We start from the raw sequence: 26,863 nt of genomic DNA on the forward strand, positions 1-26,863 counted from the left end.
TGGACCTCCTCGTTTTCCGTACTTGGGCGGGGCGCGAGCTCAAACACTTGAACACAGAGACGTTGAACATAGTTCCATGGGTTTGTTTAGTGAACTGTTTTGTATTGTCTTCTGGCTGTATTCTTAAAGCTTACTCTGCGTCGTAGCTGTTTATATAATAAATATTGTCGGTTCTCAGGCCAGTTTTATGTTGTTAATTTTGCGAAGAACGCATGCTAATATTAGCTAGTGACAACAACAAACGCATCTGCTTTAGCATCATACTATAACAGCACAGTCATTCTTCATTGTTAAAGGCTGACAACATGGGTCTATCAGATAAAGATAATGGGTGTTCCGGCGGTGAGGGAGGAGAATCGGACGCTATTGTAAATGCTTGTGTACTGGATGGCTTCAGTGAGAGCCGTGAGATTAGAGCCCTGATCTCCAGCCTGACGCAGGTCCATGAGGATCCCCTGCAGAGCGAGTCCACCAAGCAGAGGTTCTTAGGTGAGACAGTCCTCCATAAAGCATACACATCTGTTCTCAATCAGTGCTTTAAAATGAATGGCTTGCTGTATCCTGTTAGCTTTTAATTCAAGGTGCAGCGTTATGTACTAAACTACCTGCTGATCTGAGGTCTGCAGAAACTTTTAAGTGTTTTTAAATCATTGCTTTTCTCTCGAGCCTTTAGCTGCTAGTGTCTCTGTTTTGATTTGTTTTGTTTATTATTTTAAATAATTTGTATTGTTTGTTTATCTTTGCCTTCTGTAAAGCATATTGGGTTTAGGTTTGTATGAAATGTGCTATACAATTAAAATTGAAATGAATTTAATTTAATCATGCTCATATCCTCTCACAGTGATAATGAACAGATATCTAGAACAGCCTAATCTCCTGGATCCACACCTAGGTAGGCTACATATCAAGTGATAAGTATATATAGTATTTTATATTTATATTTCTGATCATTTAATGAGACTCTGTACTTGTTAACACACTCGGTTTATTGTCAAATTGCCTCAGATTGGATGCTGAGTATGTTACTGGAGTTCGTACGCAGTGACACATCGCCCCCTTCTTTGGTTCACATGGCCTTCAAGTATCTCTACATCATCTGCAAGGTCAGTCTATAACAATACTCTGGTTTACACAAGCTGTGTCTTTGTTTGTGGGCGGCAGCAAAGTTGTCAGTTCTGATTTGTGAGACTTTATCCAGGGTGTTTGTGTTTCTTTCCTTGCAGGTTAGAGGCTATAAAATCTTCATGCAGCTTTTACCCCATGAAGTGGCTGATGTCCACCCAGTTCTGGACCTGCTGTCCAGACAGGATCCTGAGGACACTGAGGTGAGATTGGCTTTACTTTACAAGTCCGAGGAGAAATGATCTAAAATTACACAACTGTTGCATCCTGCATCCTGCAGCTTTGCACACTGTTATTGCTATATATGAATATATTTTTTTGACGGCTTACTTATTTCAGACTTGGGAAACTCGCTTCATGTTGCTTTTGTGGCTGTCCATGACCTGCCTCATACCATTTGACCTGTATCGTCTGGATGGTGATCTGGAGTCAGACAGTGGCAAGGCCAGAGAGTCCACCATGGACCGTATTCTAGCTATTGCAAAGGTAAGTTTAGTCAAGAGTTAATGTTAGAGAGAATGGTCCTTTCATCAAACGTTTACTCCCTGTATTGGCCTGATTCAGTTACAAGGATTGTGGATCCTGATATTTAATCATATATTCTTTTTTTAATCTGTCTGCACGTCCTGTTTTATGTCCTGTTTTATTTCCTGCTGTTCCTTGTTTTTTTTTGTGTGTGTGTTTTCTGAGGAATTCAATAAATAAAATGATTTACGAACACAATCCACAAACATAGTATCTGAATGGGATTTTGACCGTCTACTTGCTCATAGATAATTATTATTTTTTAAAGACTAATGGTATTGTTCTATATATGATATTCTCTCTCTCTCTCTCTCTCTCTCTCTCTCTCTCTCTCTCTCTCTCTCTCTCTCTCTCTCTCTCTCTCTCTCTCTCTCTCTCTCTCTCTCTCTCTCTCTCTCTCTCTCTCTCTCTGTGTATATACATGCATACGTGTGTGTGTCAATATTCTGTAACAAAATGACTTTCCCCCCAGGCTTACCTACTTGTTAAAGATAGTCCGAGGGATGCTGCATCTGTACTTATATCAAAGTAAGTGCTTGGTCAACATGCAAGTAATAATCCAGAAGATAATCAATTATTTTTCCTCTTAAAGTGTCATATTTGGAAAAATAATTCCTGTCGCATCTGAAACTTTCCAGCACAGACTAATGGACTGGCAAACACAGGTTTCCTTATAGCCATGACATACACCTGAATGTGAGCTGCTATAAACTAATAGACACAGAAGAGCACATGAACTGTACTGGACAGATGAAGTACCTCTAAAAACTCAGTTGTCGATTTCAGTGAAAGCCTATTACAATAATAAAGCCTTCTCTGACTCTGTGACACCTTAGTGCAGCAATTAAGTAGTTATTGAATACTTCCATAGCGTTATTAGCCTACTACAGATATTTATATGAATATTACAACATCCCTGCAGTACTTCTTCCACCACTATAGATATTTTTATTTTACAATGAAACATCCAAATCTCTCTTTATATTTGACCTGTTTTTTTTAAGGCCTCCACTTGCTCCCGTGGTTTCCCTGAATGTAACACGATTCAGGAAGTAAACAAATAATTACAGATGTTGCGAAGCTGGAGACGGATTTCTTGTGTCCAGTAGAAGAAAGCTAGTTTTATTATACCCATAGATGTTTACACCTGCCTGTGTTATGCTGGTGTCGTTTGCGTTAATAGCGCAGAGCCATTAACGGACACTATCTATTGAACCTTGAGGCCGTTCAACACGTTTCCACATGAATATGGACGAAAGGTCAGTGGAAATATGAGTGTTTGGACGATATAGTTAAATCCAACCAGAAGGGATCGCTCTTTAAAAATGTTTTAAAACAATAATGTGGGGGCTAATACCCGACGAGATGTCCATCAGGTATTTTTTTCGATCGACACATGGACTTCTTCCCCGGTGTTATCGCCCGAAGGTTTGACTTACCTGCAAGGATTTCTTTTACCACTGCTGACTCAAAAAATAATAATAAAAAACAAAACTACAATGACATCTTTGTTCGCTCATTCACTTAATGGAAGAGATTTTGGATACGATTTAAAACACAGCTGTTTCGAGTGCGCACAACTCAAGACACTTTGACTGAGCTGTGCATGTTTCAAAACGCCAGACTCAAAGTGAGTAATACTACATACGTGGATTTAGAGTTACAAAAGAAATGATAAGGCTGGCTGGTACAAGTCATGTTGGGTCAGAATCAACACAGACTTTCGCAAACAAATGATCCGCCATAGATATTTATATACATTTACGTATCGAGTTTAACATAAGATCGAGGGGTCATTGCATTTGATGCAGGTTTGTGACCCAGGCGCCATCCTGTGGTGTTAAGTGTACTATACTCAGTTTAGTATACAGTATAACTGATGTCTACTTTTCAGTCTCTCTCTTTGCTCAGCTCCACCTGAGTATGGTAATCCTAAAAGTCATATTCTCAGGATTGGTTGAAAGTCCTTGATTTTTCTATTGCAATGTTTGCTTTTGAAGGAGTGGCATAAACACAGTGTAAGCATGCAAACGAGATATAAGCATTTCCACTGGACTACTTCAGTGTCGAATCAGGTATTAAAAGCTGTAATGGCAACATTACTGAAACAGATGCATCAGTTTTCAATGCATAATGTTTTTGATAAATGTAATTCAACACTTTATTTTAGTAGCTTTTGATTATGGTGAAACCGCGAGAAAATAATTGTACTCAATCTATACAATAGTCATACATTTTATGGGACTTTCTTTCAATATGAAAACAATCAACATTTTTCCTAAGTGGATATGTGCTAATTATAACTGCTCCCCTCTAGACAACATGTATTGTCTATTAAGATGAACTTAAAGCATCTCGTTAAGGTTTTTAACTGTCATTATTTTTCCAGCCAATAGATTGCGTGGTTTCTCATTGAATGTCTTTAATTCCTGCCTGTATTTGTTTATGCTCAAGCTTCTAACTTTCTTGTTTTACTGCACATGACTGCACAGGTTCATGACACGCCCCGATGTGAAACAAAAGTGCCTTGGGGACTTTTTGGACTGGAGCCTCAGCACTATATCTGAAACGGATGACCAGTCGATGAAAGACATCATGGTGCTGGATGGTGCTCTGCAGTCTCTGGTAAACACTTCTCTCAGGCAGCAATCACACTTCAGCCTGCGGTGTTGTGTGTAGTCCCGTCTGTGTCGAGTTCATGTTAGTGTAATCAATGTGCACTGTTGTTTTAAAACTTACAGAGGGTAGTTTACAAGAGCTGACATGACTGGTATGTCTTACACAATGCCTTCTGGTTTTGGCAGGTGTGCAATGCACCTGCTGTGCGTGTGTGAGATCTGCTTCTTTAAGTGACTTATGTCTGTTGAATCCACTGCTTTAAGCGAAACGATTCTTCATCAAATGAGAACAACTTTCAGGGTACTTTGTTTCAAGGAATTCCACTTTTCCAACCTGATGCCTCATTACACCTGTTCTCAAAGCATATTTTTAAACTACTTCCTGTGGTTGAGGTAGTGCAATGCAGCCCTCAGGCAAGTTTATTACTTTCACATCAGTGGCATATAAACTGGCATAACATGTTAAGAAAGTGTCTTCTAATAATTGGATTTCTGTAAGGTGAACGTGTTGCTTAGGGCGCTCCAAACTGGCTCTGTTTGTTCAGTCCGAGAGCCTCGAGGAATCATCCTTTCTCTTTGTTTTTTTAGGGTTTGTGTTTAGATGGATGTAAAAGTACTAATGTGTGTTTTTATTATTATTATTTTATTTTATTCTTAGTTTGTCTGTTACTATTTTTAAAATGTTGATTTTGTTTTCTTATTTCCATCCCCTAGGCGAAGCTTTTCAAACATGGCAAAAGGGAGGACCTCCTCCAGTACGGTCGGTTCCCTTTTGTCTTTTAAAGGTCACATATTAAACAAAGACGTCTCAGAGCTCCCCAACGCTTGTGTGTCAACCTTGTTATAAATCTGCTCCGATCCTGTATTTGATCATGTCTATAAATCCCTTTCTTTCCACCCTGCTCAGAACAGGCTGTTTCTGTGTCTGTAGCTTTAAATGCTAATAACCTTTGGGCACCGGTGGTGCAGCAACAGCGCGCGCTGCCCCATGTACTGAGGCTATAGTCCTCATGTGGGCAGCCCAGGTTCGCGTCCGGCCTGTGGCTTCCCTCAATCTCCCCCGATCTCCACCTCTGTCCACCTTCCTTCCTCCATAATAAAGGCAAAATGGAGGAGGGGCTACTGCTCTTTGTGATGTCACAAAAGGGAAAATCTATCTAAGGTTTAGATGTACTTACAGTGATGTGATGGCTGAACAGTTTGCTTTCTCACCTCCACGTGGAAGTCAAAGTCTGGTAGCATAATTTGTAGTCCTTGTTCAGTTGCTTTTAACGAACAGAAATATTTGTGTTCACCAATCATTGTCTAAATATTCTGCGTTGAAAAGGAACACTAACAAAGACTTTCCATAAATACGGTAGATTTTAAACATTATTTGATAATCAATTTTGTTGTGATTTTGTTTTCTAAGACACATTTTAAGATATACACTTTATGTAGAGTTTACCTGCATTTAGCAAGCAAATGAATTATTTTTGCTTTTGCATATTGCAGTGCATGCAGCATTAAAGCACGCATTTTGAATGTAAATATTTCAATCTTTTTATCATCAGCATTGTTCAATGTTTTTCTTTGACCTTTTGCCAGATATCTACAAAACCATGTATGATATAATCCTGTTTACAGGTACAAATAATACGTATCAGATGACATACATGCTGATGTTTATTGATTTATTTTCCAGCTCCTACAATCCAGCAGTGCCTGGAGAAGAAACGTCTGTTGGAGAGCAGGCAAGCCACTCTGAGGAAGCTTGGTGTCAAAATGATCCAGAGACTTGGCCTCACCTTTCTAAAGCCACGTTTAGCTGCTTGGAGGTCAGGCAGCATGACATCTTCATGTATACAATGCTGTAAAATCTAACTGTCATATTCATCATTAGCTACTCTGTAGTCTGACTTGATTAATAATCTGTACAGTGACTGTTTTCCAGAGCCTCAAGTACACTCTTCAAGTTGTTCCCCTTTTTCTCACCTTGCATTGGAAGACCTAAAGGCTTTTCTTTTATAATAATTAAGAGCAAATAGAAGCAGAACACTTTTATATTTTAAACCTGGAATAAGCTATTGATTTAAAAATGGCTGCCTTGATTGATCAGTTCAAAGAATAATAATGGCTGTAGATTTTCTCCTACAACCTATTTGTACGTTAGTTCTGTCACATTGATTCAAAAAAATAAATGAATGTTTGTTTCCAGAAAACAACAGCTAGTGAATTATAGTGAGTAATGCCTCTTATGTCACAACAGGGGAGCCCAGAGCCGAATGCCTTGAACAGTTTTTTTGTTTTTTTCAGGTACCAGAGAGGCAGCCGCTCCCTCGCTGCAAATCTGTCTATGTCCCAAAGTGCTTCGTTCACTGCTGCTGTTACACCAGATGTGGAGACACGGGACCAAGAGGAGGACTATGACATTCCTGAGGAAGTTGAGACTGTTATTGGTCAGTTTCCAGCCTTCATGCACTAAGTTAAAACGGTCCCATATTGCATTAAAAAAATAGAAAAATTAAATCTGTGTGTTATTTTACAGAAAATCTTCTAGCGGGACTGAAAGATAAGGAGACGATCGTGCGCTGGTCTGCAGCAAAGGGGTAACAATATGTTCAGATGTCACCTAGTAAAATGAGATGGTTGAAAACAGCCTTGATGCAACTTTTATCTTACAAAAAGGAACTGCACAACTCTGCATTGATCACTTGGCATCTTTTAAAGAGCTGAAAGAAACGTACTCCCTTCTGCAGCCTGCATCTTACACATCTCATCTCAAAGTGTGTTTGATTGTTGTCCAATTGTAATTCTGTATGACCTGATCAAATCCAAACTGCCTGGGAGGCTGGTCATGGTGGAGGGAGGGGATGGAAGGTTATACCAAGGTTCAATAGATGCGAGGTTGCATCTGATATAACAGTTCTTTAGAAGGGTTTTGTGTGTTACAATAATCGTCTGCTTTTTTTTTTTTTTTGACCTGTCAGCATCGGGAGGGTGACTGGGAGGCTTCCCAAAGAGCTGGCAGATGAGGTGGTTGGATCAGTGCTGGACTGCCTCAGGTAGGCTCACATAATGGACCTCCTCTCTCATCACACCGTTTCCGTCATCATTTCTTCGATATATTTTAGTTTTGCAAGCAGCGCAGTATGTCTCTTAACATTTGTCATGGTTGACTTATGTTGTGCGTGTGTTTGTGTGAATTCACTTTAAAGCTTCCAGGAGACCGACAATGCTTGGCACGGAGGCTGCCTTGCGCTGGCAGAACTTGGTAGGAGAGGCCTGCTGCTGCCTTCCAGATTGGCAGATGGTACGTATAAACAAATACTGATTGGGAAAGACACTTGGAAGTTTTGAGCAATACATTTATTCATATGTACATTTACAGTACAGTCTTCTTCTGTTGTAAAAAAAAAAAAAAAAAGAAACATCCAGCTTTAAATATTCACAACCCAAATACAAGTGTCTTTTCACCTTGCCCAATCAAGTGTGAGAACAATACATCAAATAATCAAACCTGACCCACACACAGTCAGTGTGTGTGTAAGCGTTTTGTCGCAGTGCTTTAACAGCAGATATTCCATGGTCACATTTGATCCTGCTGGAATAAAGAGATTTTTCAGTGCTTGATTTACAGTTTTATATTTAGGTTCATTAAGTTTATTAAGATCTCATTGAGGCTTGCAGTAATAAAGGTTAGAAGTATTCTGTCCTTATTACCAAATGTACAAAGGGTCAGAGTTCGGCTGTTAGCAGCAGCGAGGCCTCCTCCTCAGAGCCCGCCCTGCTGCTTTTACTCTCTTTTTAGGTTTATGGCAGTTACTTTCGTCCTGGCCACTTCTTGCTCTTTTGACGCCAGTTACTTTCGTCTTCGTTGTGTGTTTGGCCTTCTTTGGACAGTCGGGCCTTTTAGCCTCTGAGAGCTCATCTGCAGTGCTGAAGTCACACGACGAGGCCGCAGAGCTCGCGATGGCCAGCTGACACAGCGCCAGTGCTGCAGTCTGCCTCTGGTCGAACGGTTCCTCTTCCTGCTCGGCGTCTGACCCCAGCCGAGGCTCCTCTGAAGTGTCCGGGGCAGAGCCACGTGCTGCTGGGCTATTGCAAGAGGCTCGCAGGCTGAGGTTCAGAGGTATATCCGCTGCCTTTAGTTTCTCCCCGTCGGAGCACCTCGGCCTGTTGTTAGATGAGCCGTTTGCTCTCTCTTGATTTCTAATGGAGAGGTTGAGAGGCGTCAGATCTTCTCTGCCGGCCTCAGTATTCTTTTCTGATGTCGTTTCCAGAGAAGGCTCAGACGTGCTGCTCTCTTGTGATCTAGAAAGTACAGCCAAAGAGAAACAATGAAGAACCCTTCTTACAAATACAACATGCAGCCGCTCGATAAAGACAGAACATAAATGAAACTTATCCAAATAGTTACCTACCCTCTGTTCACATGCAGGATTCTTAACTGCAGCAAACTTTCTGCGGACTCCTCGCGTCTCTCGTCAGTGTCGGAGGGTGGCACGGCATTAGGTGCGCGTCCCATTTGGGTGGTTGTCTGTGGCGCACCTATGTCGGTGTATTGGCGACCATCTGAGTCTCTCTGGATTACGTGCGCGTGACTTGGTCTGTCAGGGGACCCCAAGGCTGAACAGCCCTCTTTCGGACTTAGCCTGGTTTCCTTGTCTCCGCTTTGCCCGTGGCTGTTCTCCTCTTGTGTGGATGTGTTGAGGCTAGAATGGGAATGCATGTATAATTCATAATCCTTAGGCCCAAGAGTTGGGCCGTACAAGTCCAAAGGAATATATCTGGGTCCTGTAATTGCCATAGAAAGCTCATGCGGCCTGTACAGGGTGTAATGAAGAGGGGGGGCTGCACTAAGAGGGTGGCAGTATCTGTATGGGTACGGGGGAAAGAGGTGAGGTGGAGCGATCGGTTGTGGTACGACAGGCCTCTGGGGATCCAGGAAATGTGGCGGTAAAGAAGAAGAGTTGGACTCACTGACGTTGTGGTTCCCTGCCAGGTAGTAAGGCGGATAGAGCGGCCGCTCGGGCAGGAGATAAGGGGAGTATTCTGGAACGATCGGAGGGGGGAACGGTTTCAACGGGACTGATGGTGAAATTGTGCCCCATGAGAAGCCTGGGTGATTGAAGGAGGGAACAGAAGCTGGGGAATCTTCTGACTGCTCCACAGGTGACTTGAAGGCTTCCGTGCTGTCATTTTTGGGTGTGACGGGGGAGAAGGCAGAAGGGCGGGGTCGAGACTTGCCCTCATTGCTCTCGTTGTTCTCTCCCTCCGTGACTGTATTTGATTTAGTCTCACTCTGGCTGTCCTTAACGAACGGACTGTCACGCCCGACGTCTACTTCTTCAGTGTCGTCTCTGTTCTCGGCTCTGTCGCCCTCCACTCCCTCGGCCTCAGGGCTGCTGTTCTCAGCTTCTGGTGGGGGGCTTGGACAATCCTTTGATTTTAAAGGGACTCCTTTTGCCACGGCCTTGGCCTGTCGGGCCGTTAGCCCGCATTTCTGTGACATCAGGGAGATGGAGTTTTTACACAAGTTGTACTTCATGTGGTTGAAGAGATGGGACTTTTCATTGCAGGTGAAAGGACACTGGAAACACTGGTACTTGAAGGGCTTGCCTGGCGGCCGGGGAATGTAGTGTGGCCTTTTTGGTTTGCGTTCCTGAGCAGTTTCCATTTTGAACAGAGCACTCGTTTTCTGGAACAAAAATAAAACTCACTGTTAGAGGAGCAAGTAGTGATTCAGATTTCCAACAGCTTCACTTGTTTCTTGTGCCATTTAAAGTGCAAGAGACAAATGCAAGAGTCACTGTTGAATCATCACAGCTTTAGTATGAGCTCTCACTAAGCTGGCTGTCAAGGTATTAGACTCTTAGTTGTTGGACTGGTTCAGTTGGAGAGCGGCTCGCGTTGGACGGTTTTTCCGCTTCGTGTGTCTTTAGCTGCACAGACTGAAAAAAAAAAAAAATCTCTCGCTGCACAAAACGCCGCACCCTCAGGCTAATGTATTCCTCCAACTGTTACTTCAAACCGGGATGCACACCAAGCAGGGAGATCGCTACTAATGAAAACCTGTGGACTGTATGCAAAACCTTCCTGTTTGCATAGTGCGGTTTTGAGGTTGATTGGCAGCTACCTCCAAACGCCTCTGCACGGCTTGCCTTGTCCACCTGTCGACGTGTTCTGATATCGTCCCGCTTCTCTGTCCTGTAAAGTTAGAGCTGCCGAGGTACCAGGCAGGCAGGTGCTGGCAGACTAGGCACTTACTAACACAGACCTGGAGGGCATGCAGAGACTTGCTCTCACTCTAACCTTACTAAACTCTGCGCTGTCGGCGTGGGAACCACCAGCCACCTGCTTCCCATGACTACACCTGCGGGATGTGCTCAGCTAACAGTCATCTTCATTTGATTATTGATGAACTCACCCACTCTGGACATACGCAGGTGTGAGATCTGAGCAGTAGATTTTCTGAATAATCTTCCAATGTTTCCAGCTAATGTGAGCAGTACGGGTTGGGTCGAACTATTTCAGCGAGGCAGGGTTTGCGTCTGAAACTCTCGAGCTCTGCCTTTGAAATGAAACATCACCTTAAGCTGTGAGTTAAGTGCTGCTGGGCGCCGCACCGAGGAACCTGCTTGTCATGCGCTGTCGCAAGAAGTTGTCACTCAAGTTTCTGTGCAGCTGTAGTGGCACGCAAAGCCACTCCCTTCTTAAGGAACCAACCTTCATTCCAAATCTCCTTTTATAAAATAGTGGATCCCTGCAATTTAAAGATAACCCACACTAGCTCAGTTTTTCATTTTCACAATGATTGGTTTTCATCTTTAAATGTGATATTTCATCTCTATGAGCGCAGCCTTTTAATAATTATCAACCAGAATGCAAAATTATTCAAATATTAAAGTCTAATAAAAGGAAATATTGTCTAATTATATGTGTTTTTCTAGACGGTTTATTGTAGGACTTTTACTTTAGCGCCGTCTGTGCAGCACTGTGGCAAGGAAATAGTTCAAATCCACAGGTGACAGGTGCATGTGTCGTACCTACCCTAAAGCTGCCCAACAAACTAACACAAACTTGACACAATATTGTGTTTTTAAATACACAAACAGGCATTGACTAAGTGCTTTAAAAAAAGTTATTTAAAAGTAATTTCATGTCGCGTTTTTGTTTATAAATGGAAGATAAACAACAAAGTGTTTTACCTGTTCTGGCCGCAGCAACCGTGTCCTCTCCTGAGCTGCCCCAAAGTCCACAACCAGCGTGTCTGTCAGGACGTCCGCTCCAGTATGTGCTTAAAGTTCAGAGTGTGCTAGTTAGTGTGAGTGATGTTGCATTTGTCTGCTGTGTTTGGTTAGTCGTATGGTGAGTTCCTCTCTCTGAGGTGTTGTCTCACATGTAGGCGGGGCTTCAGCCCAAACAGCAGGGCCCTCAGGCAACATCGATGTACCTGATATTAGTCAGGCCTCAAGCCATGATTTACATGAGGAGGCGGGGTGGGGGCTCTCACGGCCACTTCCTCTCCCCCATTTCTGTCTTTTCTGGAAATGTCCACATGTGCTTCTTCATAAAGGTGTAAGTGGATGAAACATCTTTATGTAGAGTTTACCTTCCATTATTTACAAGCCGTCATGGTTTACGTGATATTTGCATTCTTCTGTCTTTTCTATTGTTAGCAGTGTTAAAGAAGTACAGTAATACTGATTTCAAACCTTAATGATAATAATAATACATTAATTTTATAAAGCACTTTTCTAAATACTCAAAGACGCTTTGACAAAAAACAAACAACAAATATAAACGATCAATGTAAGAGGGAAGGATGAGATTGAGTGATTATAGGCGATGTTGAACAGGTGAGTTTTTAAAGAAGTAGGTGAGTGTGGGGGAGTCATGAATGTGCCCCCCAGTATCGATAGTTTCACCTTACATAAAGTCAATTAATATTAATGATAAAATAAGCCGGTACAGTTTTGTAAAATATACTGTCGTAATCTTTAAAACAGTCCATCCTTACCTCAGAGACTGTATACCAGATGCTACATTTTGGGCATTTTTTCATACAGTAGATTATGTCCTTGATCCAGTCAATCATTTTCTTCTTCATTTGTTTTCAGTCGTGCCGCTCATCATCAAATCCCTGACCTATGAAGAAAAGAGGGGAGCGTGCAGCGTCGGCGCCAACGTGCGTGACGCCGCTTGCTACGTGTGTTGGTCTTTCGCCCGCGCCTATGAACCCAAAGAGCTCGAGCCTTTCGTCTCCCAGATTTCCAGGTAACCTTCCTCCCTGTTTTTCATGTCTGTGAAGCCTTCACTGACACGTTACAGCAACAATAGACAAAAGTTGTATCTGTGGAGTTCACTGTAACAGTAACGCTTTCACTAACGTCATGCATGCCCTGTAATAAAACTGGAAGTCATCTCGTCTTGCTGCTGACTGCAGTTAATAAGTATAGTGTCATATACACGTTTACTTCAATAATCAAATATTATTGATTTTACACTACAAAATAAATCTCCCTGATTAAAAAAGGAAAATTAAATATAAAACAGAAAAACTGCCCCTATCAGCGTCTCTTTTTCCTGACATCCACACCGTCACTGACGTATATATCTGAAGTCTATGATAAGCCAATGACTTGAATTTCCCTCGGGATCAATAAATATCTATCTATCTATGTATGACATCATCACACACACAGACACAGTGTGAGACATACTGTGATTGTGTTGGAAAGTGTGATGACTGCACACTCAGTTTGATCATCAGAACATGTCTGTGTGCTTCAGCCTGTTGTGAATGTGATTGTCGTGCTAATTTGCATAGACGCTGTGCTGTTTGCCTCTGAGCGCATATTTACTGCCTCACATCAGTCTTACATGTCCCTACATAACCAGCTGATTTACATGGCTGCTGCTTTCGTCCCTATGTTCTGAAGCCGACTGCAGTCGCCCTCAGCTCGGCCAATCAGACATGTCAGTCAAAGATGATCGTATCGAAAAGCGACCGTCGCGTGCTTTCTTTTCTGACTTCAATGGTCATTGGAAGTTTTGACGGTCGTTTTAATGACATTCATCTGTCAGAAATGTGATTCCCTGACTGTTGCCGTTTTCTTTAAGGAACTACGGTGCTGATTTGTTTTTAATTAACTTATTAATAATTAATAATTTATTATTATTCTATAACCTAATAGCTCAGTGAACGCTCTTTTTCCTAAATAAGCACCGTTTCTAAAACATCTTTCTATCAACGTTGGGACATTTTAACATTTATTTACAGTTCACTGGTTTTATACCCACCCAGACGTTACTCCCCCCATTCCCTTCATTCTGACCTATTTTGTTTTTGATTTTTGTTCAGAAATGGTTTTTATTGAACTCCAGACTTTTTTGTAAAAAAGACTCGCAAGCTTCTTCTTTTTTTTCATCCTCAGCAGCCAGCTTTAAAAAAAAAAGTTCTGAGTAACATTTTAAAAAGATGAAATCAGCAGCCAGTGTAGATGCAATATCAGCCTGTGACGTGCGTTCAGTCAATAGTAACGGTTTGCCGCCTCCTCGATCTCTTTTCTCTCGGTTGGCGTGTTCGGACCTGCGGCCTCTGACTGTGCAGACCAGCTCTGCAGTGTCAGTTTGTTCCCTTGCGACTACCGTTATCATGAGCAGTCGCGACAACACCCTCCCTTTCCCGAGCCTACAGGATTGCCAGGTTTCGCCTGTTGCAGTAGGTTTCGGTCGCCGTTTGGCAGCAACGCTCAGACAAGCTGGTTCCTGTTCTATTCATCACAGCATGATGACATTTACAGAAAGCTCACCTCATGTGGGACTTAGTGACTTGGGGGCACTCTCACACACACACACACACACACACACACACACACACACAAGTCACACTGTATACTTATTAAATGTAGCAGCCATAGAGACAATTCAGAATCTCCTCGAGGGTGTTATCCAGAGTGCAACCAGCATTGTTTTGGTTTCCAAGCCTTTAGGGCAAGGGCAGTTAGGAAAGCCACATTGGGACAGGACTGGACACCTGAATTTGGATGTTTGGAGGGAACATAAGAGGAACTCAAACAAAGCCATCAGCAGTTAGTCTCAGGCTGTTATTATGATCTATAAGCAGGATGCCCCTCCCCCCTTTAACACACACACACCCACACACATACACACCCCACACGCACAAACACAGCCCTCCTGAGGCTTGCAGAGTGGAGAGAGGATGAGGTCAAAACAGAACCAGACACATCTTCCAGTTTCAAAGGAGAGTCACGGTTAATCATATTGTGGCTGCTTTTCTGTTCTGTTCCTGGAAGCCAAACACCGCAAACAAAAATCTCACGATGACACCATGTACACACTGACATTGTTTTAATTGGAGTAATTACTTATAACCAATTATGAACATGCATTGTTTTGCACCTTTCAGGAAACGAGTATCTTGATACTAACTGATACTATGGGAAATGTTGCAACACCTTTTCTTAGTCTCACTACTCAAAGTCAAGCCACCTGAAGGTAGCGTTTTCGATCATGGGCATTTTGTTACTATGTTGAATGGAAGCTAAGATGTTGTAATCCTACAGATGTCTGGAAGCTAAGCTATTCGAAACCAGCTGAGATAACACTGCTGACAAACACAGGGAGGAGCGGATTTTCATGAGTCTGCGTTCCTCTACTCGTCATAGTTATCATCTTTACGTTAGGTGAGAAAAGATTTGAGCAAATGGAAGATACCTAAAAGTGGAAAAAAAGAGCTGAAGTGAGCTGTGTCCGGTACTCTATAAATATTTAAATAATGATCATAGAAAAGATCATTTTATAGCTTAAAAAAAAAGCAGAGAGGGGGAATGTTCCTTTTCTTTTCACCACATCCCATTTGTCTAACAATGTCATCTTCATAAGTTTTCTTTTATTGAGAAAACAATTACCAGTAACTATTATTGCATATTTTATCACACATTTAATCCCAACTAATCTGTGCTCACGTTTCTCTCCACAGCGCTTTGCTGATCGCTAACGTGTATGACCGAAATGTCAACTGCCGCAGAGCTGCCTCTGTAAGTTTATAATCGTGCGACTTCTGATGGAGAGATGTGCAGGTTCAAGACAGATGTTTAATATTTATGTCTCTTTTTGTCCCAGGCTGCCTTCCAAGAGAATGTTGGGAGACAGGTGTGTGACCGCACTATTGACTACCTTTCTTTAATGACTCACAGCATTACTGTGATTGGAAATGTATTCGCTGCCAAATATCCCAGCCTTGCTCAAACTTGCCTTCATAAAATATAAAAGTCTCCAAGTACAGCTACAAGCAACCAACAAGGATAGATCTATTATTAGAAAAGTCTTTTATTGACTTTTAATATTATGTAATTACACGAGAACTTAATAATGCGTTTCTTATTCAAGACCTCAGCGGCGAACAGTGTGCGCTCACACGAGGCACTACGAGTTCAGATACACAAAAACTTATCGGAGAAAAAATGTTCGGAACATTTCTGACAAATCAAACAAAAACAAAACAGAAGTTCTACAAACAAAAATTAACAAACACACCTTTAATATTTGTCAAAGATCATATTTTTAAACAAAATGTAAATCTGGACAGTCAACTACACATTCTTAATTCCATGTCATGTCAGCTATTCCTCAAGTTACTCCCCGTCTACTGAAATACACTCATTCTTCATATTTGTCTGCAGCTAAATATAAACCGAGTCCCCGTCCGCAAATCAGAGAAAAGCACAGAGAATGAGAACTTTTCTGACTTTATTTGCAGTGATTTCAGTCAGACAGAGCCGTGACACTCGGTATTCTTCACGGTATTCTTCGAGAATGGAGGCAGTCCACGCTTCACACATTAGCAACTTTACCGTGCAGAAGCACAACTCTTCCAACCATGTCAGGGCCAAGGCAGTGTACCGTGCATGAACGCAGAACAGAGCACTCAGACGAGTCAAACACACTGGACTGTAGGGGCGAAGTGGACTTGGACAGGGTATGGATTGAGTTAGTTTAGTCAATGCAGTGAACTTCCCAGCTGATGCTTTCTTGCTTATTTCTCAGGGGACATTTCCTCATGGGATTGACATCTTAACGGAAGCGGACTACTATGCCGTGGGGAATCTCAACAAGTGCTATCTGAGCATCAGGTAAGAAACAATGAATTCTACAGTTGTTTTTTTTCTCATATGTCCTCGCTCACTCGAGACTTTTGTTAAACAGCTGTGCTGTGGGCCTCCACTTGTTCGAGCAGCCTGAAAACGATGCTGAGGGGTAGCAGCGGTGACGCAGATTGTAAAACCGTCGTTCTAGTGGTCAGCAGGGGTTTCTCTCTTTGCAAACGAGAATTGCAAATAATCAGTCAATGAGAGAAATCACCTCAGCTCAGATGAGTTTAGCATGCAGATTCTCCATCGATGAAATCCCTGCTTTTTTTTTTTTTTTTGACAAATAATAGAAAACTCTTTATTATCCATTAAAAGTCTTTATATTACAGCCAGAGTGTGAAAGTTCACTAACACCATGTAGAAAAGGTGCAGTCAGTGTCATAGAGCCAGTTTGATGCACTAACTTGTGTAACCTGAATTTTTCACCTGTTTTAACCTGAACAGAGGGTTACAAATCCGCCTCTTCTAGAGTTATATACATGTCCTCTGCTGCATTGCTTCTTGTCGTGCTCTCGTGTTAATGTGAATATTATTGGTTTGAAGTAAACAAACCAATAACATAAACACGGGTAGTTTGTAAACGTACACATCAAGCACGTATATCAAGTCATGTGCTCATCCAAAAAAAAAGGAAAAAAAAGATGAGCTTCAGGAAATGTCACCTATGGCAGAATGCTCAGATCAGATTTAACTTTATTGTCATTGTGCAAAATACTCGATCAAGACAACGAAATGTAGTTGATGTTTTAGAAGTTAAATGTACAGTCTGTATGGACGCCAGCAGAACAAACACTGTAGCAACTGAAACGAGGAGGAAAAAAAAAAGATTCTAGCCTCAGGGTGTTTCTGCCTGTTGAACGGCACACAACAAGGAAGAAGGTTTAAAGATTTAGAATGTGATATAAGGTGGCTGACGTCAGTGACCCTTACTTTTTAATTGGTTACATAGCACAGTCGTGTCCTGGTTGATTTTCTGTCAGCAAGCAGTTCAGTAAAACCTTCTCTTTTTTTTTGTTCCCCAAAGTGTCTATGTCGCCAGTTTTCCAGAGTACACCAAGGCCATGATAGATCATCTGATAGCCATGAAGATTAACCACTGGGACTCGTAAGTACTCGTACAGCTCCGCTCTTATCAACGTCAATAAAGGCAAAATTGTTATTCATTGTGTTTGTTTTTTGCAGCGCGATTCGAGAGCTCTCCGCTAAAGCGCTCCACAACCTGACGCCTCAAGCGCCTGAATACATGGTGACAACAGGTAAACAATGTCACCATACCTGTTCCTCAGGCAACGAAGAAAATAAAGTGCTCATGCAAAACGCTTTAAAGAGAAGGATGGAAAACCTGTACTTATTGTTCATGACTTGATGCACCATGTATGTTCCCTCTTTGTCAAACTTCAGTGTTGCCGCAGCTGTTGCCCATGGCGGTAGGCTTTGACCTCCACGGTCGACATGGAGCCATCCGGGCATGTGCAGAGATCATACACGCTCTGTACAAGCTGGGCCTTCAGACCAACAGGTACACAACCTGTATGGTTATTGAATAATGTGGAAAATGCTCTGCAATACAAACGTACTGTACACAGAGAAGCAGAACTGACATGTTTTGTGGAGCTCTGAGACTCGTTTAGACCTTTTTAAAGATTTAGCCTTTTTGAAATGCTGAGGTGAATTATTTACTCTCACGTGTGCTCACTCTGTCTCCTTCCTTCAGGACTGTGGTGGACATCATTTCTCCCGAATGTGTTGATGCATTGAAAAATATTCATCAGGCGGTAGGTGTTCAAAAAGGAGCACACCAAAATATATAACAGTTGCCTCTGCTCACGACGTCCTGTATTACTCATGTTCGATTGTTTATTACTTTCAGCTGGATGACAGGAAACAGTACAGGTAAGCAGACGTTTCACCATCAGTGTGATTCAAACATCCAAAACAAACCTCAACAAACTTATTTTTTTTATTTTAGGGGTTTTGGTGGAGAGCTAATGAGGCCAGCAAGTAAGTCCAAAATCAAATGAGAAAATGTTGTTTTTTACTGAGCTTTTCCAAAACACATGGCTTTACTTTAAAACCACTTTCATTTCCTGGTTATTCTGTAGATGTCATCAGTTTGATCTTTTCCCACAGTGTTCAGTCTCATAGAAAAGCTGTCCCTGTCCAAAATGCCTTTCAAGAACGAGCCTGTGATCGGTAAGTCTTTGACACGGATTGTCGTTTGTTTCCTATCCATCCCAGCGGTGAGCTAACGTCTAATGCTGTGACACTTTGTTTCAGCTGGCTGGCAGTCTCTCATCGATGACACCATAAAGACCCTTCATTTTATATCTAGTGGTGCAAAGGATGGCATTATGGTAACATCAGTTCCTTTTATTTACCTGCAGACATCCAATCACAAACCAGTCATTCATTTGGTTTACAGATCTTTATCCTTTCCTTTGTCTGCAGGCTGCAGCAGTACAGGCCTTGTCTGCCTTGTGTGAGGAGAACTACCAGGCCGAACCAGGAAAAGCTGACACACAAATGCAGGGTGTGTTTAATTTGTGTCCTTCCTCTAAACATATTTTTTTATTGTATCTCTGAATTTGAACATTGCCTCATCAGCAGAGTGTGGCTTTGTGTTTTGCGTGTGTGTAGATGTCCTGGTGTCTCGGTACGTTGAAGGCCTGAAGAGTCCTCAGATGCTCACGCGGTGTGGATCTGCCCTCGCTCTCGGCTCCCTGCCGAGATTTATGATCCATGGCAAACTGACGCAGGTGTGTTTGGAGGCTGTACATCTCCCTACTTCTGTGTATATGAAGTGTTTTTTTATTGTGTGTGTGTGTGTGTGTGTGTGTGTGTGTGTGTGTGTGTGTGTGTGTGTGTGTGTGTGTGTGTGTGTGTGTGTGTGTGTGTGTGTGTGTGTGTGTGTGTGTGTGTGTGTGTGTGTGTGTGTGTGTGTGTGTGTGTGTGTGTGTGTGTGTGTGTGTGTGTGTGTGTGTGTTGCTGTGACAGATCCTTGAAGGCCTTCAGCAGATGTGCGCGGTCAGCCAGAAGACGGGAGATTTCACTGAGGCCAGGAGGGATGCAGTCAAAGCCATTTCTCAGTCAGTAACCCTTTTATGATATTAATTTTTGTTTTGGACCCACGTCGTAAAATTCCATCGATTTTCTGTTCTTTGTCCGTCCTGTCTGCTCGCTCAGAGTAGCTGTGCAGTCACTAATGCTAAAATAAACAGATGGCTGAGTATACCTGCAGGACCTGAATGACATATCCAGCCATTCTTTCATGCAACGTGTGTGTGTGTGTGTGTGTCCCCTTTGTGCATTTTGTAATCCGTCTTTCGTTCTCCTCCTCTGTCAGAGTGTGTGCGATGGTGGGTGTTAGTGCTCACAGCTCCCCGGATTCTTTCCTTTGCTCCGAGAACGTGGCAGAGGTCTATGGCACTCTGCTTCACAGCATGAAGGACTACACGACAGACAGCAGAGGGGACATAGGGGCGTGGTGAGTTAATTCAAAAAATACACAAACACTCCGAAAATAACAAACGTACTCTTTTTGTTTTGCCTCAGGGAGGAAGAATGTCCCTATGCCTGGAGCCTCTTGGTGTTTCTTTGTCCCCGTTTGCTCCTTGTCACTCGTAGCCCAAGGCCATGCTTAGCAAAAGGAATGTCACCTGGCTTGTCACTTGGCCTCTCGACATGGAATGAGCTGCTTCTCAATTATTGTCATGCAATCTTTTTCCATGAACTCAATCTTTCTCTTGAATCTGTTTTTTTTGTTGTTTTTACATCCTCATTTTTTATTTTTTTTCCTTTTCTCAAGACAAACATGTTGCAACTGTGTGTAACATTTTTGGGAAAAAAACAACCTGATTTAACATTTCACACAAACAAAAAGTACCTCTCAGCAATGATTGTGATTTGACTGTAACACTGACAACCCAAGTGACATTGTGTCACGATCACTGGTCCTTGATGCATGTTCTTGTGACAGATCCTGTCTTTGCTTGAACCTGTTCCTCATTAGTCAAGTATGTTTCAAAAGATGAAACAAAAGCCGTAAAAGGCTGATTAGATCACGATAATCCCGATCAAAGTCTGTGAGGCAGATTCATGTTATTTAGGAATAATGAGTCACCTTTTTCCCCCAGGGTGAGAGAGGCAGCAATGAGCGGTCTGATGGATGTGACTTTGCTGGTGGCTGGCAGTGCTCCAGAGATCCTTTCACCTGACCTGTGAGTAGCAAACTAAGGCCGATGTCACACCTGCACTCCTCAAAATTCTGCCAGGCTGCCCCTGATATTGTTGGAATTTGCCTGGGTAGGACAGACGAGGAAGAGGGGTACAAAGCGGCAGAGTGTTGACGTTACAATGACAACTTTTGCCTTCATAACAAATCTGGCGTATTCATTTGTTCCAAAAACAACAAACTGGCAAACAAGAAACACAATAAAGCAGTCAGGCTGAAAAATGTGGCTGCCTCCATCCACACAAACAACTCGTCCTGAGGATATCGGAAGCTTTCTGGAGTGCTCGTGTAAAAACACCAATATGGTTTTTTTTTTCTTGTTTTTTTTTTTAAGTTGCCTTACAGGAAAAAAAATTCCGGCCCAAGTCTCATGTCACCAGCAGGTGACCATAGAAGGTGTCAAGCTTGTTGTTGGCTCACTGCTTTTGTTTTCTTTGGTGTCTCAAGGTGTGGCCAAAACACCTCCGCCTAATTTAATCCGACCTGGATCATCGAGGTTTTGTAATGATAATAGAGAAACAGGATCAAAAAAAGAGTCAACATTTAATTATCCACTCTGTTGATGGTTGAAACATAAAATGAATCACACTCAGTGTTGCTGCTTAGCCTATTCACAGTATGAGAAGTCTTAATCACGTGAACATCAGGAGGGCGCTTGATATGACACTTTAAATGTAGCTCTGCTGGTGCTGATGGACTAGCTGTTAGGAGACTGTAGTCTTTAAAGCGAGAGGCCCGGGTTTAAGTCGGCTCCTGCATGTCCATCCCCCCCCTCTCTCTCTCTCTCTCTCTCTATCTCTCTCCCTCTCACACTCTCTATCTCTCTCCCTGATTGCCTTCTCTCCTCGCTAGCCTCTGAAATAAAGGCTGAAGTTTAAAAATAGATCAGAGGAACAAAACAATAACTGCTGTATGTACTCTCCAGCTGTCACCTTTCATCCTTCTGGCTGATTGTGAGATGAATGTCAGGGGATCCTCTGCTAGGTAGCTGTCTTCACTTTAATAAACACAAACTTTCTTTAAATTCAGATTTTCAGTAAGATCAGCTTACTGATTTTTTTTTTCCCCACTCCCAATTAGACATGCCCTGTTCTCTCCATCTGCCTCCCTAACCACAAGCACCCCTATTTCACATTCATACCCCAAGTTATGGGCAGGGCTCAGCCTTTGAGACTTTAGTTGGAGTGAGATGTCTGGATTCAATTGATTAACAATCTGACATGTAACATGATTGATGAATTTCTGATCAACAGACCCATTTCTCATAGGCTGAGTAGTTATTATTAGACTTGTTTTGCTGGTACCTTTTTGAGAAGTCAAGTTTAGTGACCGTCTGCTGCTGTGTCTTTCTTCTGATTCTTTTTGTACTCTTTCTTTAAGGGTGAAGTGTACAATGTGCTGCCTTGCCCAGCAGGCGGCAGAGAAGATCGATCGCTACAGAGCTCATGCTGGAAACATCCTCCTTCGCCTCCTTCACAGCACAGACCCTGCAGTACCACACATCCCCCACAAGGAGGAGCTGCTGAGCATTTTTCCTGCGTGAGTAACCCCTGCTCTCTCTCAATCTGCAGCTCATCCAGCAGCCTAACAGGCTCTGACAGCTGCAGCGATTGAGCGCACATTACATATGAGAGTTTCATGTTAAGGGATTGTGTGTGACTGCACTTTTTAAATATGTTGATGTTTGTTCTTTTTTTTTTCTTTTTTTTTTACAGTGAGACCTTAACCAGTCTGAACTGGAACGCTCCATCTCAAGCTTACAAGTATATCACCCAGCTGCTGAGACTGCCTCAGTATCAGCACCACACCCTGCTGGGCCTCACTGTGTCAGTAGGAGGGATCACAGAGTCCACAGTAAGTCAAACCAGAGAGATATATTTTTACAGATGTGAGAGACATTAAAAGAAAGAGTGCAGTAACATAAGTTAACGCCCTGATGTGGAGGATTAATATGCTTTACCAGCCACCAGATGTTTTAGAAACAAGTTTATCATGGTATTATGATTTAATAATCTGTAGTGCACTCAAATTGGTTCTGCTTGTGCTCCACATGGAGGCTTGCACAGAAGTAGGTTTCTACTGTAGGTTGATATAAAGCAGGAAGTGGATGAACCCTGTATGAGAGAAACTATCGACATGGGATGTTTTAAAAACACTGATGAGACAGGAACAACATGCGTCCTATTGGATCGAGGATTTAACAAGGTGTTTGCAAACATTTATTTTTTCTTTAAGCCAAAGCATTTGAAAGCAACGTGACAGTAAGAAAAAATCCTGAAATGACAATATACAGCATGAAGCAAATCTATCTGCAACTTTGTATAAGCTGAGATTTGAGGGAAGCGTTGCAAAAAATCCAAGCACCAAAAAAACCCATTATATTGGTCTCCAGTTGAAGGACAGACCTCTTATACAAAGATCAAAAACATAATTGATTTCCTCGCAGCCTTTTTTGTAACAAGGATTCTCTTACCATGGTCCTATAACTGTGTGTCCATAATGAGGCCATAAAGGTGTATAAAGTTTAGTTATAAATAGAACACATTTCTGCATTTTAACCATGTTTCAACTTTTTACTGCTGCCATCAAGTCTAGAATTTATGAAAAAGATTTATAGTACGGACACTTAATGGTGGAGAATTCCTCTGTGATCACAAAGTCAATTCTGTTTTGAGCCTACAGGGGGCGCCATGTGTCTAACGCATATGTCCTCTGAGCTGCAGTCTTTTTTACTCTCTCTAGAAGGTGGGACTTTCTATGAATTGTTATATGACAGGTATCATGCTGTATTATTAATCTTCACCTTTGCCCTTCTGGCACCACTGCTGCAACCACCTGTAGCTGAAGCATCGATCCAGATGTGTCCAGAGAGCGTGATCTCACAGGGCCCCTCATGGTACAGGCAAATGTCTTTTCCCATCACTTGTTAACTTAGTGCTCAATAACATCTTTAAAGCAGGTTTGCTGTGTTCCCCTCCTGACCTCTTGCACACCATCACTCTGGAGGCTCCTATTGGCCGCTGAAAGGGGTTGATCAAACCCCCCTTCCCTCCTGCCCTTTGACCTGACCTCTCAAAACCAATCACTTGAAAATGTGTCCTTCCCATAAAGATTTACGATAGTTAGCTTATTTTTAACATTCCCTGTTTGTGGATATAATAAAAGAAAAACAAGTTTAAAGTATTTAGCAGCAGTGAAATCCCTAAAGCTGGCCTCATCTGCCAATCGAGGCCGTAAACATATTCCCTATGAGACGATCTGGCTCTCGCATGACTTTTACCTCCTGCTCTCTCAGCCTGAGAGACAGGGCCGACTGATATGTTTGTACAGGGCTGAATGCAGGAAACTGAGCCAACGCTGCATCGATACGTGGGCCAAGATTACCATTCTCACACCACAGGCACATATTCACACAGGCCAGAGAGAGATGAAGCTTCCACTGACTTTCCAGGAGCCGCACGGCAGGCCAACCAGAGTGGAGAGAAACTAAAGCCAAACAGCAGAAAGTCACCGAGAGAAATAATTTTTTCACAACAGTGTGGACATTCTTGGCAGTCCAGACTCGAAAGGCTCCAAATCAGGATCCAGCTTTAAAGAGACACTGACCAAAACACCTCAAATGTTGTATTCAAGTTTGGATAAGGGAAACCAAACACAAGGTTTCCATGTGTGCTTGTGTATCTCTGTGCTGCAAGTTTCAGTGTCTCCCTGTAGTCAGAAGTTTAAACGTGTATCCCAGGGCATTAATTCACCAATAAATAAGTATAATGTTATCACAGGCGATTTAAACAAAAAAAAAAAACAGCAACGCAGTATTTAACATGTTGACCAGTTTCTGTGAGGGTAGGAGAACTCTCCGCTGTCAAACTGCTTGTCAAAATGCTTACTGATGTATTGAAATAGTCATTGCATCTGTTCAAGGATCCATAGCAGTGTTTATGTACCACAGTGAATCACAAGTCACAGGCCTAAAGCAAACCTCTGTACCTTACACTATACCTACCATCCTCACTTTAGGGTAAGGGTAAATACTCATGAGTACCAACCAGGCTCACTCAAATCAGTTTGAGTCCAGATGTTTTTACTGTCATTGTCCCAGCTGCTGGTCCTGCGTATGAACTGCGTCTCTTCGCGTCCTTCTCTCCTTAAGGTGCACTTTTCCTCACAATGGTTGTTCGACTACCTGAGAGTGATCCAGCGTGACAATGCGGCTCTCTCAGAGTTTGGAGATTCTCTGCTGAGGGTCTTCAGAGACAATCTTAAGAATGACAGGTAGGTTCTTTGGGTTTTTTGTTGTTGTTGTTTTTTGACCCTTCAGTGTCAGCTTCTTCTATTTCAAGCCATTTTTTTTACATATCTTTCAAGGAACTTTATTTTTACTTGTTGCAAACAAAGATTGATTAAAATGACCATCATGGGGTGACTCTCCTTTTTTATTGTGAAGGATTATCAATAATGTTACCTTGTAAAAACTGTAAAAAAGTTTCCTTTAGTCAATCACTAATTTAGATTTTTTTTTATAGCGAAAACGTTCCTTTAACTGATTGAAAACCCATTGATTACCATAAGCAAAAAAGCGTTATGATTGGCAAGCTGTTACCATGGCAACTAGTCGCTTAATATTGAGGGATGGCAAAGCGTCATGTGTTGCTCTATTAAAGGCTTCGAATAGACGTCCACACGACATGTCGAACATCTGGATGTCTCCTTCTGTTATACACTCTGGTTTCTTTTTGTCTTTGATTTCTTTTATTGTTCCTTTTTGATGATGCTGTATGTTTTATTAGAATAAGGATAGATATGCAGTATGATCTTTGAGCTCCTTCGTGACGGATGTATCCCCTTCTTCTTCTCCAGGGTGTCCACTCCTTTTCTGAAGATGCTCAATCAGATGCTCACCAACAGCTGCTTTGAAATCTTCACCACACAAGAGAAGTGAGTCTTACCGAAACGCCTGTTCAGAAAGTAACAACAACAAAAGATTCTACCTGTGAAGCTGAACTTCTTCTGTCTCTGTTTTCGTAGTCATCCGTTCTGTGTAGACGTTTTGACTCTCTGCAAGGAGTCCAGGAAGGCCAAAGACATTTCCAAGCTGCAGGCCTGTATATCTGTGTAAGTCTTCATCTCTTTGGGAACACGTCTTTTATTTTTGCACCGAGTGTGCTGACTGTGCTTTTTGCTGTTTCTCAGCTTTTGTGGGCTGATCCAGTTCCAGGGGGAAGTGAGGAAGAAAGTCTTGTCCCAGCTGCTGATGCTGCTCTGCCATCCCTTCCCAGTGGTAAATTCAGAAGAGGAAAACTCAGCCATCTTTTCATAAAACTGCAGAAAAACTGTCAATAATCATGAAGAAATGCAGCCACTTTACACTCCCTTAAACATCTATAAAACACATCAGGCTGACATATATCTTTATTATGTCTCTAGGTTCTCTTTCCAGACTAGTAGTTTAACTTCAGGAGTGCAATGGTTGTGATTGCATGATCCTGCATTTTGGTCCTGAAAATACAACAGCCATTAGATGGATTGCTTGACAAAAAATAAATAAAAAATAGACATTCATGGTTTCTAGAAGAAGAATCTGACAAACTTTGATGAACCATGACGCTGATATTAATGTCCTGAGTGAGATGACTCAGTAAACGTTTAGATGAATTTACAGGGAATGTGTAACGAGCACATTCATCATGTCTCATCCGTTCAAGATTTTTAGTTTGCTTTTGACTAATACTATGTTTTACTGATATTTAAACATCATAGCTTCATCATCGCGAGCATGGTGACATGCTGAAGCTTCTATCACGGCTGTCATCACTGTGTGTTTTTTCTTCACTTTGCTTTGTGCAGCATCAGTTACCACACAGGATGAACGATGTCCTTCTTATTTAACTCTAGATCAGGAAGAGCACAGCCAGCCAGATGTACGAGATGCTGCTGTACTACGATGACGTCATAGACCCAGAAGTGTTGGATGACGTCACTACCCTGTTAAGTGATACTAATTGGTAAGTGATGCCATTTGATGAAGATGTCGTTTTCAGATGCTTTTGTTGTGTATGTGTGTGTGTTGGTGTGTGTGTGCTGCACTCACCGTTGGCTGTCTCTTCCAGGGAGAGTGATCTCGCTACAGTCCGGCTCCACAGGAATCAGCTTTGTGATTTGTTGGGAGTCTCCCGGCCACAGGCGGTTGCCAAGGTCACCACTTAAGTGAA

At 42.2% G+C, this 26,863-nt stretch overlaps 2 protein-coding genes across 2 annotated transcripts; one reads left to right on the forward strand and one right to left on the reverse strand.

Moving 5' to 3' along the window:
• On the forward strand, positions 1-26,863 carry tbcd (tubulin folding cofactor D). Its single transcript, XM_079366239.1, has 38 exons — positions 1-489; positions 842-892; positions 1,006-1,103; positions 1,224-1,325; positions 1,462-1,608; positions 2,120-2,175; positions 4,140-4,272; positions 4,980-5,025; positions 5,950-6,082; positions 6,561-6,703; positions 6,793-6,853; positions 7,235-7,309; positions 7,463-7,557; positions 12,368-12,524; positions 15,253-15,310; positions 15,396-15,425; positions 16,320-16,405; positions 17,448-17,528; positions 17,606-17,679; positions 17,825-17,942; positions 18,138-18,198; positions 18,294-18,316; positions 18,393-18,424; positions 18,554-18,616; positions 18,701-18,777; positions 18,872-18,953; positions 19,061-19,179; positions 19,418-19,509; positions 19,767-19,907; positions 20,557-20,640; positions 22,035-22,193; positions 22,370-22,508; positions 24,805-24,926; positions 25,512-25,589; positions 25,680-25,766; positions 25,845-25,932; positions 26,547-26,656; positions 26,762-26,863. The coding sequence occupies exons 1-38, from the start codon at positions 306-308 to the stop codon at positions 26,856-26,858; spliced, it is 3,582 nt and encodes a 1,193-aa protein (XP_079222365.1). The 5' UTR covers positions 1-305; the 3' UTR covers positions 26,859-26,863.
• znf750 (zinc finger protein 750) lies at positions 7,573-12,332 on the reverse strand. Its single transcript, XM_079366244.1, has 3 exons — positions 11,456-12,332; positions 8,669-9,945; positions 7,573-8,558 (listed from the first exon to the last, which is right to left on the reverse strand). Exons 2-3 carry the CDS (start codon positions 9,922-9,924, stop codon positions 7,997-7,999), a joined length of 1,818 nt encoding a protein of 605 aa, XP_079222370.1. The 5' UTR covers positions 9,925-9,945; positions 11,456-12,332; the 3' UTR covers positions 7,573-7,996.

Source organism: Symphodus melops (genome assembly GCF_947650265.1).
Source record: "Symphodus melops genome assembly, chromosome: 17".
Classification (NCBI taxonomy): domain Eukaryota; kingdom Metazoa; phylum Chordata; class Actinopteri; order Labriformes; family Labridae; genus Symphodus; species Symphodus melops.

Coding starts and splice junctions, on each gene's coding strand:
- tbcd (XM_079366239.1), top strand. CDS start 306: ATGGGTCTATCAGATAAAGATAATGGGTGTTCCGGCGGTGAGGGAGGA. Junction 19,180..19,417: donor TCCATGGCAAACTGACGCAG/GTGTGTTTGGAG, acceptor TTGCTGTGACAG/ATCCTTGAAGGCCTTCAGCA. Junction 25,590..25,679: donor ATCTTCACCACACAAGAGAA/GTGAGTCTTACC, acceptor CTGTTTTCGTAG/TCATCCGTTCTGTGTAGACG.
- znf750 (XM_079366244.1), bottom strand. CDS start 9,924: ATGGAAACTGCTCAGGAACGCAAACCAAAAAGGCCACACTACATTCCC. Junction 8,559..8,668: donor ATCCTGCATGTGAACAGAGG/GTAGGTAACTAT, acceptor TGTACTTTCTAG/ATCACAAGAGAGCAGCACGT.